The 16308-nt window shown below is 46.4% G+C and overlaps 1 protein-coding gene across 1 annotated transcript in view; it reads left to right on the forward strand.

Annotated features, from left to right (window-relative positions):
* The first annotated feature begins 9007 nt into the window (after positions 1–9007).
* The window catches only part of LOC117887614 (dynein heavy chain 9, axonemal-like), a 128433-nt gene continuing 121132 nt past the window's right edge, over positions 9008–16308 (forward strand). Inside the window, exons 1-4 of the mRNA XM_034790258.1 lie at positions 9008–9066; positions 11331–11469; positions 12537–12824; positions 13493–13703. Coding sequence (XP_034646149.1) covers positions 9008–9066; positions 11331–11469; positions 12537–12824; positions 13493–13703 — 697 coding nt within the window. The remainder of the gene's footprint in view (positions 9067–11330; positions 11470–12536; positions 12825–13492; positions 13704–16308) is intronic.

The following is a 16308-nucleotide window of genomic DNA, read 5'->3' on the forward strand; positions in this document are numbered from 1 at the left end:
CATTAACCAGGAGATTCACCTACTAGTTTTCTACCTAAAGCCTCATGCCCCAGAGAAGAATCAAGCCTGCATGCCCTGGATGTTAGGAGGGCCCTGCTTTCTATCTGAACAGGATTAAACCATTTGGGGCTTCTCCTAGAGTATTTGTATCAGTTGCAGACAGGATGAAAGACCAACTGATTTCCACACACAGACTGTCTAAATGGGTTTTGGGTTGCCTCATGACTAGCTGTGATAATTCTGTGGCACAACTCCTTCACAGAGTAATAGTGTGTTCTGCTGGAGCTCAGTCCACATCTATGGCTCCATTGAAAGATGCTCCCATAGCAGAATTCTGCAGGACTGCTACTTCATCCTCTGTCCATGCCTTTGCCAAACATGACACCATCTTACCTGCTTCCAAAGATGATGCCACCTTTAGTGATGCCGTCCTTCAAACTGTCTTGGACTTATCTCTCAGCACCCAATGAGTGGCTTCTTGGGAGTCTCCATGGTGGAGCATCCATAGGGACAGATACTCGAAGAAGAAGGAGGTTACTTACCTTATAGTAACTCAAGTTTTTCGAGGTGTTTTGTCCCGATAGGTGTTCTACCTCCTGCCCGCCCTCCTTCCCTTCTGCTGTGGAGCTAGGCACCACTGTTGAGAAGGAACTGAGTCGTAACAGGCTCGTGCCTCCCTATCGGCCCTCACTCAGAGCATGAGGCTCAGTTCTGCTAGGTGCAGGCCTGCGGACACTACTTTCCAGATACCAGTTGAGAGTGCGCACATCCTATGGTGGAGCACCCATAGGGACAAAATACCTTGAAGAACTTAAGTAACTGGAAGGTCTGTAACCTCTCTTTCTGTCTGTAGATCTTCCTCCATTGCAGTCCAGCTTCCCATCCTGCTCACAAAGTGTTGTTGTTGTTATTATTCATCCCACAGAAAAGTAAAAATCATGGATTTATGATATCCATTTCCTTGGAAATGCCTGTGATGTCATAAATTCAGCATTATGACCTCACTGTAGGGTCAAGGAGAAGGATAAACTGGACTGTAAGGGAGAGACCTTGTCTGAAACTCAACTAGATTTCACTCTGAACAGTTTGGGCATGGTGCATGGCCCTGACCCTAGGTTTAGATCTGCCCCACCCAAAGGGACAGTTATTTTCAGAGCAATGCAACTAGTATTGGTGAGTGTTGCTATACCTCAACTACCAGCTAAAATATCCTCTTAGGGCCAAACTCTGCACTGGCTTCCACCCTTTGTAGCCCCATTGTCACAGTAATCAGTGTAAATGATGTAAAACCAGAGCAGGATCTGACTCTTAGGACTTGTCTTCATTGTAGCACATTAATTTGGGCTTGGCCTGTGTTTCTTCTAGTGCCGTTCCCTTCCACACACAAGACCCCCTCACCCAAGCGTGCTGCTGCTGCTGGTTTACAGCCAAGCTCTCTGGCCTGGCTGGAGTGTAAGCTAAAGCTCAAGACATGCTTACTTTGGTCTGATAACGTGCCCACTTTGCACTGAGGACACAGGCTAACCCAGTGTGCCTTTTGGAGCATGCTATATGATGCCCTTGTCAGCTGCTGCATAATGGTCCATCACTCCAGAGAACACATCTGAAAATGACATCCACCAGCTGGTGTCACCGCCAATCTAAGCCTCCCTCCTACTCAGTAAATAGCATGTGTCACCTGAGCCAATATGTTCAGTCACCTCCCAGGCCTTATATCAGCATAGCCCTCCATCTTAAGTTGGCCAGTATTAGGTGCCCACCTGAACAGCACGACTTTCCTTAAGAAACCTACATAAAACTGATTCCCCGGACGCATTCTCCTTATCAGGTTTATTTCATTCTCTGAGTTCATAGCCAGGTAGCAGTTGGTCCTTAACCCTAGCTCTATGGGTGCTGATATGGCACCATTTCCATTTTTCTTCATGCCCCTGTGAGGCAGGGTGGTTATCCCCATTGAACTGATGGGAACTGAGTCAGACAGGGTCTGTCTACATTGCATTGTAAACCTGGGTCTGTGGGACCCCAGCTTCTGGACTCAGTGTTTCCAAGTCTGCACTTGAGCATCCATATTACACTGTAAACCTGGCCTTACAATTGCTGGGCCCAGGTCTCACGCCTTAGTGTGTGGGGTAGACAATACCCAAAAAGGCTAAGGGCCAGATTTCCAAGGTGTTTAGGTGCCTAGTGGGATGTACAGAGCCATCTAAGTGAGTTAGGCACCTGATCAGGCATTTTTGAAAATCCAGCTTGACACCTATCTGCACCAAACTACCTGTGGAAATCTGGCACTAAGTTGGTTGCCCAAGGTCAAAGTCTGTGGTCAGGCAGAGAATTGGACCCGCATCCCCTAGGTCCCAACTTAGCATCCCAGTCACTGAGTGATCCTTCCTCCTCGCCAGGAACAACATTGCTCCCGTCTTTGCTGAGATTGCTTCTCTCGTTCTGTTCTGGTTTCCTTCAGCTAAGGCCTGAGAGCTCATGCCCTATCTCAGTGCTGTTTGTGAACACTGACTGCTGTCTCTAGTGTGGGGATCTGGTCATTGACCTTGAGAGGGTCCAGTGAAACCTCCCGCACCTCCAATCACTGCATCAAGCTAAGCTGTTCAAATGTATTTTTATCCCTGTTCATCTGGTGCAGTAGAGTGACTCTGACATCCTTAAATCATCTTTTATTCAGTTTGTGGGCCTCCCAGGAAGCAGGGCATCAGTAATTCAATACCAGTGACCTTTAAAAGGGATTCTTGTACATGTATATTGAAAATGTGCAATTAACAAATCATGTAGCAAACTATGGAGAGCTATAAAGATTATAATTTATTGTGCCTGCTGTTTTGGTGCACTTTTCTGAACGCCCACAGTATACCGGAGATTGTTATAAATAAATAGGGTGGAAAATGGATTATCCATTTTTCTCTGAAACTAATGGCATTGGTAATTTTACTCTTGTACTTCTTTTGTTGCAGTCTTGTGGAAATATTTACAAAGGCCTTTCCCAGACGGGTGCCTGGGGCTGTTTTGATGAATTTAATAGAATCTCAGTGGAGGTCCTTTCAGTGGTGGCTGTACAGGTAAGTGAAGAGTACTCACAGTCAAGCGCTTGGTGATCACTGCAGCCATCAAGCACCAAAGTCTTTGTGGTGGAGTTAAACCCAGATGTAATTTTCAGCTGAAGTTTGATTGCTGAAGTTAAGTGCACTTGTGTCCACCACTTCCCACAGCTGCCTGATTGTTGGACAGTCCCAGAGCATATGCATCAGGGTTCCTTTTTCTTTATACAGCACCAACAAACATCAGATGACCAGGGCACTTTTTGCACAACCCCTGTGGGTCCAGTACATTTTGGATAGACTCTTTTGCTATATCAGGTGTAGCCCGAGAACCAAAGAAGCATTGTTAACATGCTGTAACATGCTCTGCCATTGGGGTTCTTTCACAGGCTGTGATAACTCCTCTTCCCACAAAATACTTGCACTCTGCTGAGGGTGGCAGGTCATATCCTCAAAAGAGATACAGCCCTCATCCTTGACCAGTTGGGAGAGCCATATGATGCCTTTGCTCAGCCAGTTCTTCCAAATTACAGATTTTTTTCCCCCAGTTTGCATGTCTGGGTTACCCCAGATACATGCTTTGCATGATGGTGCATATGAAATTGGTACCTCGTAGCTAGAATAGCCCAGACCCTTCATGCACCCACCATTGTAGACACCTTATTTTTCTCCATCAGACAAAAAAGTGGAACCGAGCAGACCAATGCTTAATCATTTTGAGGGAATTTCTTATGACAACTTTTCACAGATCTATATGCAAAATTACTCTACTAGGATGATGAGAATTTGTATTATTAACCCCTTGTGCAACAATTACAAAGCTTAATTTTAGTGCTGAGAACTGACTTTACTGTAACCTACATGCTTATCATGGCCAGGAAATCTGTCCCTTTCCATATGGAGACGAGATGGAAATAGGTTTTTATGTGGGGAAGAGGGATTCTGAGGCTGATTCAAAGCCCACTGAAGTCAATGGGAGTCATTCCATTGCATCTTCCAGGGAGAGCTACAGCCTTTATGCATGTATATATTGAGGATACATTGATAGCACAGAACCATGGAAAGCAGAGATGGGAAAGAGCTATTAAATCTTCTTCCCTGCTTAGCCTCTTGCTTTTCTTCCTTCCAACATGTTTCTGGTCCTTTTCTCATGCTCCCTAGCCTGAAAGTTTGAATTTTCATTCCAGAAGTTGCATACTAAGGCTTGCATTACATATGTCATAATAAGATAAAAGTGAATCAGGAAATAGTAACCAATAAGGAGGTTAGAGCTGTGCTAGTTTTGGGTGAAACAAACATTTTTGGCCCCTCAGCAAAACTAGCCCAGGTCCACACAAATCTTTGCTGAACATTCTTTTCACATTCACCCTTGGTACCTCAGGCAGGAAAGGGGTGTCACTCAAAGGTGTGCCCCAAACCAGTGAATTTCCTTGCTGGTTCCCCCAGGGACCCACTGAAACCTGGCAGATTCATCTGAGTTGTGCTTTGAGTGTCAAGAGCATATGACTCCAAACTCAGAACAAAACACGGGGGCTGTGAAACCTGCAAGCAGCGCCCGAAAAGTTTGGTGGGGCCAAACTGGCTGAGCTATAAGTGCCCATTTCTTTATGTCACTGGTACTCAGTCTCTTCATACTGGGGTCTGCTTTTCCACACCAAGTACAAGAACCCCCTGAGACCCTCCTCCAGTGTAGCTGGGGGTCTAGCCGTGATTTGGCTCTATGGAAGGGCAATGCTGTCACAACCCCCTGACATTTGTTCCTGACCCCCAAGCTGAGAACCCATGGGCTAAATGGACAAGTTCACTCTAATTGGCTGGGTTTCTCTTACATCATCTTTGACCTCTTACATCACATTACATTTTGTAAGCAAGTGTGAAAAATCGTGACACAAATTTTCAGGGGGTGGCGGTATAGTTGTGTCTATAAAACAAAGGCCATAATATTGGGACAGTCTCGATAATATTAGCATGTCATAAGCATTAGATCACCTGACATCCCCAAAGAACCACCTGACTGCTTAGATGAGTTTATGGATCATTCTTTCGTAACTTGTGTTCTGTCACATTACAGTTTAAAGTCCACAGTCAAGGGGATCCTTGAGGATGTACAAATAAAAAGGGAAGCTTGACCAAAGGAACCCAGAGATGACTCAGCTTCCAATGGTTCTTTCTCCAGGAGTTAGAATGCTGCAGCTGAATAAGCGACACTAGTGCTGTTCTGTCACCATGTTTGCTAGCTGCCATTAGGAGCAGCCATAGCAATATGTCATGGGTTGTCTTATTCATACTGCTAATGTCAGTATGGTTTCTTGCAGAAGAAAGGCAATCAATTACAATTTAAGACAGCTCAGTGGTGTTCTGATTCCACTAGTGAAAAAATGTGGAGATCCTTTCCGTCACTGAAAATAATGTTACGTAAAACATTAGTTAGCGTTAGAAGATTCAAATCTGCGGTGAAAAAATGAGAAGTATAGAGATGTGATCAATAAAATGAGAAAAAAAGAGAAACAAAAAGTTAATAGAAGGAACGGAGTAGGTGGCACATAGCTATATTTGTTATATAGTATTTGATACAGTGTCTCACCAACTATTATGTAAGTGATCTCACTCAAGTGCTCAGCAAGATAGATGCCAGTTTGCTTGGGAACAATAAAACTTCCCTACAGCATCTTGCAGGGGTGCAATGAGGGGGCCACAGGGCCCCCAGGTTTTCCCACTTGGCCATAAACACTGCCCGGTAGGAGGGGAGGTACCAGTTGGTCCTGGTCTCTCTGGTGGAAGAGGAGTGGAGGGGAGAAATCCCAGCTGGTCTCTCTCACCTGGCTTCCTGCTTCCCAGAACCAGTGAGCTGCCATCTCCTCATGCTTCCTCCTCCATCTCTTCCATGCCCATGGCACCTGGCAGGTAACCTGGCCCCCCTTCTTAGGAAAATTCTGGTTGCACCCCAGGCACCTGTGAGCAGTACTGGATAGGGGGCATCGGATAGCAGGTTGCAGGGGAGGGGTTGTAGTACTTCTGTCAGGCTGGTGACACTGCCTTGAGAATTGTGAATTACAGATGGTGCCAGGGACAACCCTCAGGCTTTTCCAGCCTCTGCCGCTGTGTCTGGCCCAGTGTTAGAAAATGAGGGTGGGTGGGTACTTCATCCTGGTGTGAAGTGTGATGATAACTGAATTATCATCTCTTCAGACCATCCATGGGTTCAGGGCTGCGGTCAGATACCAGCGCTCTGGGTGGGCTAAGCTGAGCTGGTGAGCTGCTGTAATCTCTGCAGTGGTTCTGACAAGGGGTTCTGTGGTTGTTGGAGAGTCCTCCTTCCTGTATAGTGATGGCTCAAGTTTTTATGAACCACTTGTAAGTTATTCTATGTATCAGTTCTCTGCTGTAATGGTTGGAGGTTGATAAACAGTGTCACAGGCAAAGTTTAAGTCAAGAGTGTGTCCAGCTGTGTGACTGGGACAAATGGCTACTTTGGGAGAGTTCCATAGCTGTCCTGAAAGATGATGGTTCCTAGATTAGTGGGTCAGAAGTGCCATCAGATTATCTCCATTAGCTCTGAGAAGAAATTTGTGGAGCTTTTGGGTTGTCTGCAGATTACTTAGATTCCTGCTGTGTGTCAATTGAATTCATCCATCAGATGATTTGTGTCTCTCCTGTAGTTTTAGCAGCCTTCAAATGGTCCTGCCTACCAGGAGAGCAAGGCGGGAAGTGAAAATACAGACGCTATCCTAAAATAGTGGGATCTTAGATAGAGCTGTATCATCCTAAAAGTATAACTGGGTTCAAAAAAGAATTACAGGTAGATACTTTCCTGGAGGATAGGTCTATCAATGGCTCTTAGCGAAGATGGTCAGGGACGCAACCCCATGTTCTGGGTGTCCCAGAACCTCCACCTGCCAGAAGCTCGGACTGGGCGACAGGGGATGGATCACTTGATAAATTGTTCTGTTCAGTCCTTTGGAAGCATCAGGCACTGGCCACTGTTGGAAGGCAGGGTACTGGGCTAGATGGACCATTGGTCTAATCCAGTAGGGCCGTTCTTATCCTTATCTTTACCTGGTAGCAGTCTTCCTGCTATGGAGCATAAAGGTGGAGAGAGAAGGAGGTCTCTGTAGGCAAGGCCCTGGATACTGTACAGCACATTGGACCCAAATTCTGTAATGTGCATTTGTTACGAGAGATCACCTCTCTGTGACATACCACCACAGTGGATATCAGCAGCGGTGCCCAAGCTCCCTGAGTATAAATGAGAAGGAGTGGCTGTCAGGGTATTCTCTGGAAGGAGCCATGGGTTTGGAACTCTCTCCCATGCCTTGGTGTGCCAGAGCCTGGAGTAGTGAGCCTTCCGGGCATGGTGCAAAGCCCAGATTCCACCCCCTCTGGAGTCAGGCTGTGAAGGTTTAGTGTGGGCTGAGAGAGAGACTTAAGGGCAGTGTTTTTGTTTGTGTGGTGATTTCTCATTTATGGGATAGGCGGCCAGAGCACTAGATGGGCTCCTGAAATTGTATTCTAAAAATTGGAAGCAGAAAAGAAATAAATAACATTACAGTATCAGACAGTAGCACCAGTTTTTACATTAAATGGTTGTATCTTTATGAAAATTCCAGGGAGAATATGTAACACTGCTTCTGTGTTTCATTTCTTTGCATTGGAGCACAAGAAAATGAAGGGAAGGGTATGTTAAATGTCAGCGCAACTTGTCCTATTGGAAAGTATTTTTGGACTACATCTGCCTAGGGCAGGGGTTCTCAAACTTTACCATAGCACAGAGCTTGTTTTTAATACATTGATTGTCTCACAGCCACCTCCCCTGATATTTGGGATTGCACCAGGCCTCTGTGAACCACAGTTTGGGAGCCTTTGGTTTAGTCAGGGCCGGCTCCAGGGTTTTGCCATCCCAAGTGGTGAAAAAAAACAACCCTGCGATCGCAATCGGCGGCACTTCAGCAGCAGCTCCACCGCGCCACTTTCTTCTTCGGCGGCAATTTGGCGGCAGATCCTTCCCTCCAAGAGGGACCAAGAGACCCGCCGCCGAAGAGCCCGATGTGCCACCCCTTCCCCTTAGCTGCCTCAAGCACCTGCTTGCTGAGCTGGTGCCTGGAGCCGGCCCTGGACCATAGAATAGGTACATTTGTACATTATACATTGATTGATGTATTAATCACTGCTGGAATCCTGTGTCCAGTTCTGGTGCCCACAGTTCAAGAAGGATGTTAATAAATTGCAGAGGATTCAGAGAAGAGCCACAAGAATGATTAAAGGATTGGAAAACCTGCCTTATAGTGACAGAGTGAAAGAGCTCAGGCTATCTAGCTTAACAAAGAGAAGGTTAAGGGGGTGACTTGATCACAGTCTGTAAGTACCTACATGGGGAACAAATATCTGGTAATGAGTTCTTCAGTATAGAACAAGCCAATGTCTGAAAGTTGAAGCTAGACAAATTCAGATGGGAAAGAAGACATACAGTACATTTTTAATGGTGAGAGTAATTAACCATTGGATCAATTTACCAAGGGCCGTGGTGGATGCTCTGTCACTGACAATTTTACTTTGGGGCAGTTCTCCAGCCTGTGGTTACGCAGGAGGTCAGACTAGATGATCACAGTACTCCCTTCAGGCTTCGGAGTCTATGAAGCTATGATAACTGGGACTTTTTGTCCATATTTGAGTTTGCATTCCAATGTCACATAGGTTTCCCTCCCTCCCCCACCAAACTGTGTACAAAGTTGTTAGTAAAAGAACAACTATAAACCACAGACTTCTCAGGGGGACCCAGCAGAAATAAGTCAGCACAGATACTATACTGTGGTCTGTTCTTTATAGCTGACTGCTCAAACTAAAACAGTGACTCCGGTTCTCAGGTGAAAAGTATACAGGATGCCATAAGGGACAAAAAGCAACGTTTCAATTTCCTTGGAGAAGACATTAATTTGATTCCTTCTGTTGGCATTTTCATTACAATGAACCCTGGCTATGCTGGACGAACTGAACTACCCGAGAACTTGAAAGCTCTTTTCAGGTAAGGTGCAGATCAGCTTTTGTGCCCTGTTTAATAAACTAGTTCCTTTACTTTTGTCAGTGTCGTCAGGGGACTCAGAACACAGCTGCCTTTCCATTCACTTTTATTAATAGATAGCTCAGATCTTGGACAAAAAGTCTTGGTTTATGAACATTCAGGGAAGAGAAACAGGCACAAGTCTCTGAGCTGTTAAAAGCAGCTTTTGGCAGCTGGCTGGCTCAGGGGCATGGTGATGGAATCCTTTCATCACAAGTTCAAATCTGGCCCAGGCTGGTGGTGGCCAAAGGTTGTTGCCACCTCATGGTTATTCAGTGGCGTCTGCAAAATGGATTGGCATTCCCAGTCCAGTTCCTAGTGTGACACATTACAAACCCCACCGTCAGTTCGTATTCTTTGGTCATAGAGCTGAGCAAATAATTGATCATTTGGTGGATGACCTGAAAAGATGGGGGGAAAATAATCAGTTTTTCTAAGCAAGTAAATTTTTTTTTTCTGAAACAAAAAACTGGAAACATTTTCATAGGTCAAACAAAATGTTTCTATTGTTTATTCAAAGTGACATTTTCTAAACAAAATACCAATTGAAAACAAAATGTAGAAATGGTTCATGGTGTAAATGTCAAATTGAACTGTTTGACATTTCCAATTTTATTTTTTATTTGTTTTTCAGCCAAAACTGTTCCCCAAATTCAGCTCCCCATTCATGCCACCAAATGCTATTTTTTTTGTGAACTTACTGTTTGTCCAGAACATCTTGCCCAACTCTAATTAGCCCAATGTCTGTCTCAGCAGAGTGGCCTAGTGTGGCACAGGCCCTGCTGACAGAGCTGCCCCTCAACCCTTGTGATGACCCCTTCCACCCTGGAGGGCAGGAAGTCCTGGGAGGCTTGCCTCAGCATGGCCCATGCCGTGCCTCTTCTAAACGCAGAGGAGACTTAGGGCCAGTTTTTTAAGGATATTTAAGCACTTTTAAAGATGCAGGTAGGTCCTTATCTGCAACTTCAGGTCCCCGAATACCTTTGAAATCTGTCCCTTAAGGTATGTGTGCACTGCAATTAAACACCCGCGTTTGGCCCATATCAGCTGACTTGGGCTCGCGCGGATCAGACTAAGGGGCTGTTTGACCTCAGTGTAGCCGTTTGGCGTTGGATTAGAGCCCAAACATCTACACCACAATTTTATGAGCCCGAGTTAGCTGACTCAGGCCAACTACAGGTGTAGAAGACATACCTGTGTGTCCGGAGCTCGGTAAGCACCTTTCATTGCAGGTATTGGCAAAACACCCTCACTATCTGACAGTCACATCTGCTGTCAGCATCACCCTGCTCCTAGGCCATCCCCTTTGTAGAACACTATTGCCTGCTTTGTAGGCCCTTATGTTTCCTTGCAAACATGCCAAGGTGTTTGACAGAGCTGCCTCCAGAGTATTGTAGGATGGGAGGGGGAATACCAGGAGCTACAGCCCTGGGCTCAAAGAGGGCTGGGATTCTGAATGAGGGTGACTGTATCAATTAGTGATTTCCAGCCATGTCCTGCAATGAGCAGTGGGTGCCAGAGAGACCCACGTGCCAGCAGCATGAGCCCCTCTGTCTTTGACTTTCTCTGTGCCTCAGGCTCTCTCTCCCCCACCCTCCCATCCTGTCAGCATGTGAAGAGACCTGAGCCAGCTTGTCCTCCTTTGTCCCCGAGCTTGGGCACTGGCATTGTGTTGGGAGCGACCCATCCCAGCCTTTGCATTAGTGAAAGGAAAAGCCTTAGTCTGAATGGCGCTTAGACTTCCGAGGTGGAGTCAGTGTTTCTCTCCCTTCCCCCCACATCACACATGTTGCCTCTGTTGACATCCGTTAGTGCCTGAGATAGGGTGAGTGCACAGAGCTGCTGCTTGTCTTGAAGATTCATTCTGTAGCCGCGATAGGCAATTGTGTTTTGTAACTGGTGTAGGAGACATTATTGGGGAATCCTCATCATGGGAGGTTTTTAAGAGCAGGTTGGACAAACCTCTGTTGGGGATGGTCTAGGCGTACTTAATCCTGGGGCGTGGGCTAGATAACCTTTCAGTCCCTTCCAACCTACATCTCTCTGATTCTACAATTGTAGCTTTGTGGGCTTGTTGTTTTACATGCCTCCTCAGAATCGAAACCAACCCCGGCCTCAGCTGTCCCTCTCAGTCACAGTGCTGAAACTTTTGCCAGCAAAGTCATGTCTGTTCCTTGATTGAAGCGGAAATGTAGCTCTGTAATCATTTTCCCCATCCTTGCTTTTAGGCCATGTGCAATGGTTGTGCCAGACTTTGAGCTGATCTGTGAAATCATGTTGGTGGCTGAGGGGTTCATTGAGGCTCGGTTGTTAGCCAGGAAATTCATTACCCTTTACCAATTATGCAAAGAGCTCCTGTCCAAACAGGTAAGTCTGTTTCATGACCTATAAAGCATAATTAAATATGTCAATCTCCTAATGACCAGTAACACTACCCTAAGCTCTGTGACCAACTTGACAGACATGTAAGTGCAGATCCACAAAATTCCCTGCATGCAGGCACTGCTGATTAAGGAAAAATGTGCATAGGGATACTGGAATTGGCACGTTGTGTAAACTGGGGGAAAATATGGGTCTGTCTGCTACTCTGTGTTTGTACAGTGCTAGCACAAAGGGCCCTGTTCTTGGTTGCCCCACAGCCAGCAGCTTCTCCTACCATAATAAACATGCTGAATCATAATCATAATGGGTGTCTCAGATTTAGTAATGGAAGAAGGAGCCTCCCATCTTTTGACAGGTTCAAATCCAGCGCAGGTTTGTAGCGACAGGACTTCATGGCCATATGATGGCCTCCTTGGAATGTATATGAAATTAATTGGTCAGTCTCAGGAGAGGGGGATGGAGGGATGGAAGACTGGAGGTCAGCTGGAGTGAGGATGGAGAGACTTTGGGAGGGGGATAAAGAAGGTGGGCCAGAAGCCAATCAGCAGAGAGGGATGAGTGTTCTGAGTTAAAACTCTAGCCAGCAGCCTGATGACATCATCAGTGTCGCAAGATGCCTGCTGCTGTTACTGCTTCTGTGTTGGCTCTTGCTGGCTGAGTCTCTGCCCATGGGTTGGCTCCACCCTAGTGTTTCTTCCTTCTCTGGGCTCACATGACTGGGGGAAGGATAAAGTTGCATGGGGCCTAGTGCCCCTGGAGCTGGGGTCCAGGGGAGCACTGGAGGGGTAGGATCTGATCTCCTCAGCTCTTCCCAGTGCTGCTGTACCTACTGAATCCTATATTAGCTGAATCCCACCTAAGGAAGATGGGGTTGGAAGTCCTAGCAGCCAGACTAGTACTACATTCTGTAGCAAGGACTGTGCAGATGGAAGAAGATTCAGATGAATTTCTGCGGTTGGGTCGCATGGCCATTTGGAACTGTCTGCTTCCTTGTTTTGTATTCTGGCAAGCCAGCTAAGTGTAAATGACTCCTTTCACTCTGCTCTGTTTAGGATCACTACGACTGGGGCCTGCGTGCAATTAAGTCAGTGCTGGTTGTTGCTGGCTCCCTTAAGAGAGGGGACCCCGACCGTCCTGAAGACCAGGTTCTTATGCGCTCTCTTCGTGACTTCAACATCCCTAAGATTGTGACAGACGACATGCCAGTGTTTATGGGACTGATCGGGGATCTTTTTCCTGCTTTGGATGTCCCCAGAAAGCGAGACCTGAGTTTTGAATCGTTTGTGAAACAGGCTGTGTTAGACCTCAAACTGCAGGCTGAAGACAACTTTGTGCTCAAAGTAAGAGTGAGAGATTCTTTCATCCCAACTTCAAACCTTTACGTAACCTTCAGTATTCTCTTAACTTACAAGTAAGGCTGTGAGTCTGTCATGGAAGTCAGGGAAGTCATGGATTCTGTGACTTTCCGCGACTTCTGCAGCGGCCGGTGCAGCTTACCCGAGGGCCATTATTTTTAGTGAAAGTCACGGACAGGTGGGCAATAAACAAAAATTCACAGGAGCCTGCGATCTGCCTGTGACTTACTAATAATGACTGGGTGTGGGGGAAGGAATGACTGCTGGAGCCCCAGGGGTGCGGGGGACTGACAGCCTGAGCCTTGCTGCGGGAGGTGTGGGGGGGCTGACAATCCAAGGGTGGGGGCACAGCCCGGCCGAAGCTGGAAGGCGGGGCACGCAGTCCCTGCTCTGGCCCCAACTGCAGCTCCTGACAGCTGAAGCCAAAGAAGTCACGGAGGTCCGGTAAAGATGTGGAATCTGTGATTTTTGTGACCTCCATGACTAAATTGTATCCTTAACAATAATGCAATGATTCTGTTCCACTTTGCAATAAGACACTGTTATGAGAGCAACTGCCTTAATAGTCCCTTGTGGCTGCTCAATAAAGCAGGACTTTCGGTTGTTAATTTGGTCTGAAATTTGGTGGGCTTTCTAGTTGACTTCTCTTGCAGGTGGTGCAGCTGGAGGAGTTGCTGGCTGTGCGGCACTCTGTCTTTGTGGTGGGTAATGCTGGTACTGGCAAATCTCAGGTACTGAAATCTCTGAATAAGACTTACCAGATAATGAAACGACGTCCTGTCTGGACAGACCTCAACCCCAAAGCAGTCACCAATGACGAACTTTTTGGCATCATCAACCCAGCCACAAGAGAATGGAAAGATGGTAGGTGTGTTTTCACATAAACCACTGACTAGGAAGGGTATTTCTGTAATCTTTCTAAACACAACAGTAATAATTGCTCTTATGTGGTGGTTTTCCATAGATCTCAAAGCACAAACACACATCTAACATCTACAGTGTATTAATGCTTTATTGCTGATGGGGCACATGGGATTCTTTAGCCAGTCTGACTTTCAGATGAGGATTGCTCTGGAATAAATCTTGTTTTAACCTAGCTACCCTAAGAATCAGCTGTCCTGCCCATATACAAGAGACTCGAAGTTCCTAACCTGGACAGGCTGCTGCTAATGATTGGCTGAACTAGAAAGCACTGAGTACTTTCAAACCAGGAATGATGTAACTATGGTGAGAATGAGCTGGGTACCATGTTCCATTCCATCTCACCCTCTCCGTGCACACATTTCACCATGTTCTCACCATTAATAGCACAGCCACAACAGCACTGATGGAAAGGTTTCCCTGGCCTCAGAAATTACTTCTGCTTGCCACATGCTCTCTTTACTGGCTAACGGTAAGAGAGACACATCTTCCCAGGGTCTGGGGAAAACAGGCACAAGTTAAAAATTTGCTAAAAGGCTGCGTGAAGCTTAAATTAAGACAATTATTTTTTGTTATGTACATTGGTGCTAGTTTTTAATGGTGATTGTAGTTTGGGAGGTGTAGAGTGTAAGGCCCTGGGGATTAGAACCCATGTCTGTAGAGCCTGTGATGGCTAAGAGTCCCTCAGTGCCACTGGGAGGCCATGCAGAGGCACAGCCAAGGAGGACTGTGGAAGTAAGTGCTGCAGGAAGTACAGGTCTGTCTCATCTTATGCCGGGGTTACGTTCCGCAGTCAGCGCCTAAAGCGAAAATCGTGTATAGTCAAAATTACATTGAGTGTAATGGCAGGCGGAATCACCCGCACTACAGAAACAGTATTTAAATTGTTATTTTTCTCTTTTTTTTTTGGTTTTTGTTTTGCTGAAATCGCACATGTTAAATGCGCCTAAGATGCGACAGACCTGTACTGCCCAAGCAACTTAGAGTGATGGTACCTTGCAGTTCACTGATTGGCCAAGTACCCTATTTAACCCCAGGGGTTGGCCTAGGAAGTTATCTGGGCAACCACACAGACTTTGGCCTGCTGCAGCGCCAGACTTTGCTTGATCTCCGGCCTCCGACTCTGATCCTGACTCCTACCTCTTAGTACTAATGTAGTACTGCCTCTGATCTCTGGTTTCCAACCCTGGCCTGACTCTAACCCTGACTTCTGCTTACAGAACCGGGCCCTTGCGATCCCTCCAACACCTGCCCGTGACTACTGGCCCTGGTGGGCAAACCTCAGCCCAGTTGTGACCACTAGGCCACACTGCCTATGCCCTGATCCCTTAAACAGAGGAAGGCGAAGGAAGAGGCTGCCAATAAAACATACCCAGCTATCCTCCTTCCAAAAGATAAACTGCTCATTCATCCCTAGAACATATTCTGCCTTTGACCCCCTACAGTGCCAATTTCATCTGATGGTAACTACAGACTTTAAATCACAAGTGACAGAAACAAAGTGCGGGTCACAGAGGAGGCTGTGGAGTCTGACCTGAGTGAAAGCCAGGGCTAGCTTTGGTCAAACAGTGCCTGGAGTGAGCCCAAGCCAGACAGAGCTGCAAATCACATTCCAATTCAAGGGGCCTCTGCTTTTAGGGACATTGTAAAGGGGCTGGCTGATGTTTCCTGAGCCAGTGCTTTTGTGGGAGCTCGTCCTCATTCTACCCAGGCTTAGGGACTCCCCGCTGCAATGTTTTTTTCATCAGCTGTCCCTGACAACTGTGTTTCTTGTAGCCATAACATCAGTGAAGAGAGTCAGAGAGCTCCTGCGGCTCACTCTCCTTACACAGCCTAACAAAAGCCTGCATTCTCATACTAAATTGACCCCCACTCAGTCACTGATTTTCTTCTGAATCAGGACTGTTTGCCTGTTTTCTTCCCTAATTACATTCATTGCTAGGGGAGGGCAAGTTTCACACATTGCCTACTAAAAAGTCCCTTAATAGGACTTTAAAAGGACTCTTAGTACAACCAAACTTGTCTCTTGATTTCCCTCTCTCCCCAGTTTATGGCATATAGAGACAAGGTTAGTGGAGGGGTGGTTTCTTCTCAACCGCTGTCATAATGGATTGAGATCTGCATTGAGAGATGCTATGTGTCTCCATCCCCAATGGTATCAGAACAAATACAACTCAGTCTGAGGCAGTTTCTGGAGCATGTGTCCATAATGTCCCTGTGGTGGAATTTGTGCATAGCAGGAGTTCAGCTTGTACTTTATGAAGCGTTATTCTCTTGGCCTGAGCTCAAAATCTGATGCCTTCTTCCAGGGAGCCACCCAGCAACCATTGTTTAAGTTGTCTTACCTCAAACCCACCTCTGTGTTGGAGCAGAGTGCCAGAGCAGATGGACATTCTCAACTCCCATCTCCATGCTTTTGGAGTCCATGTTGGATTGGGAGGAAGTGGAATAAACTGAGTGTGCATGGCAGCCACACCTCCTTTAGACATTATAGCTCTCTGTTACTCTCCCTGGCTTGGGACATAATCAAGGAGCAAAGCTTTCCAGT

Source organism: Trachemys scripta, chromosome 14 (assembly GCF_013100865.1).
Source record: "Trachemys scripta elegans isolate TJP31775 chromosome 14, CAS_Tse_1.0, whole genome shotgun sequence".
Taxonomy (NCBI): Eukaryota; Metazoa; Chordata; order Testudines; family Emydidae; genus Trachemys; species Trachemys scripta.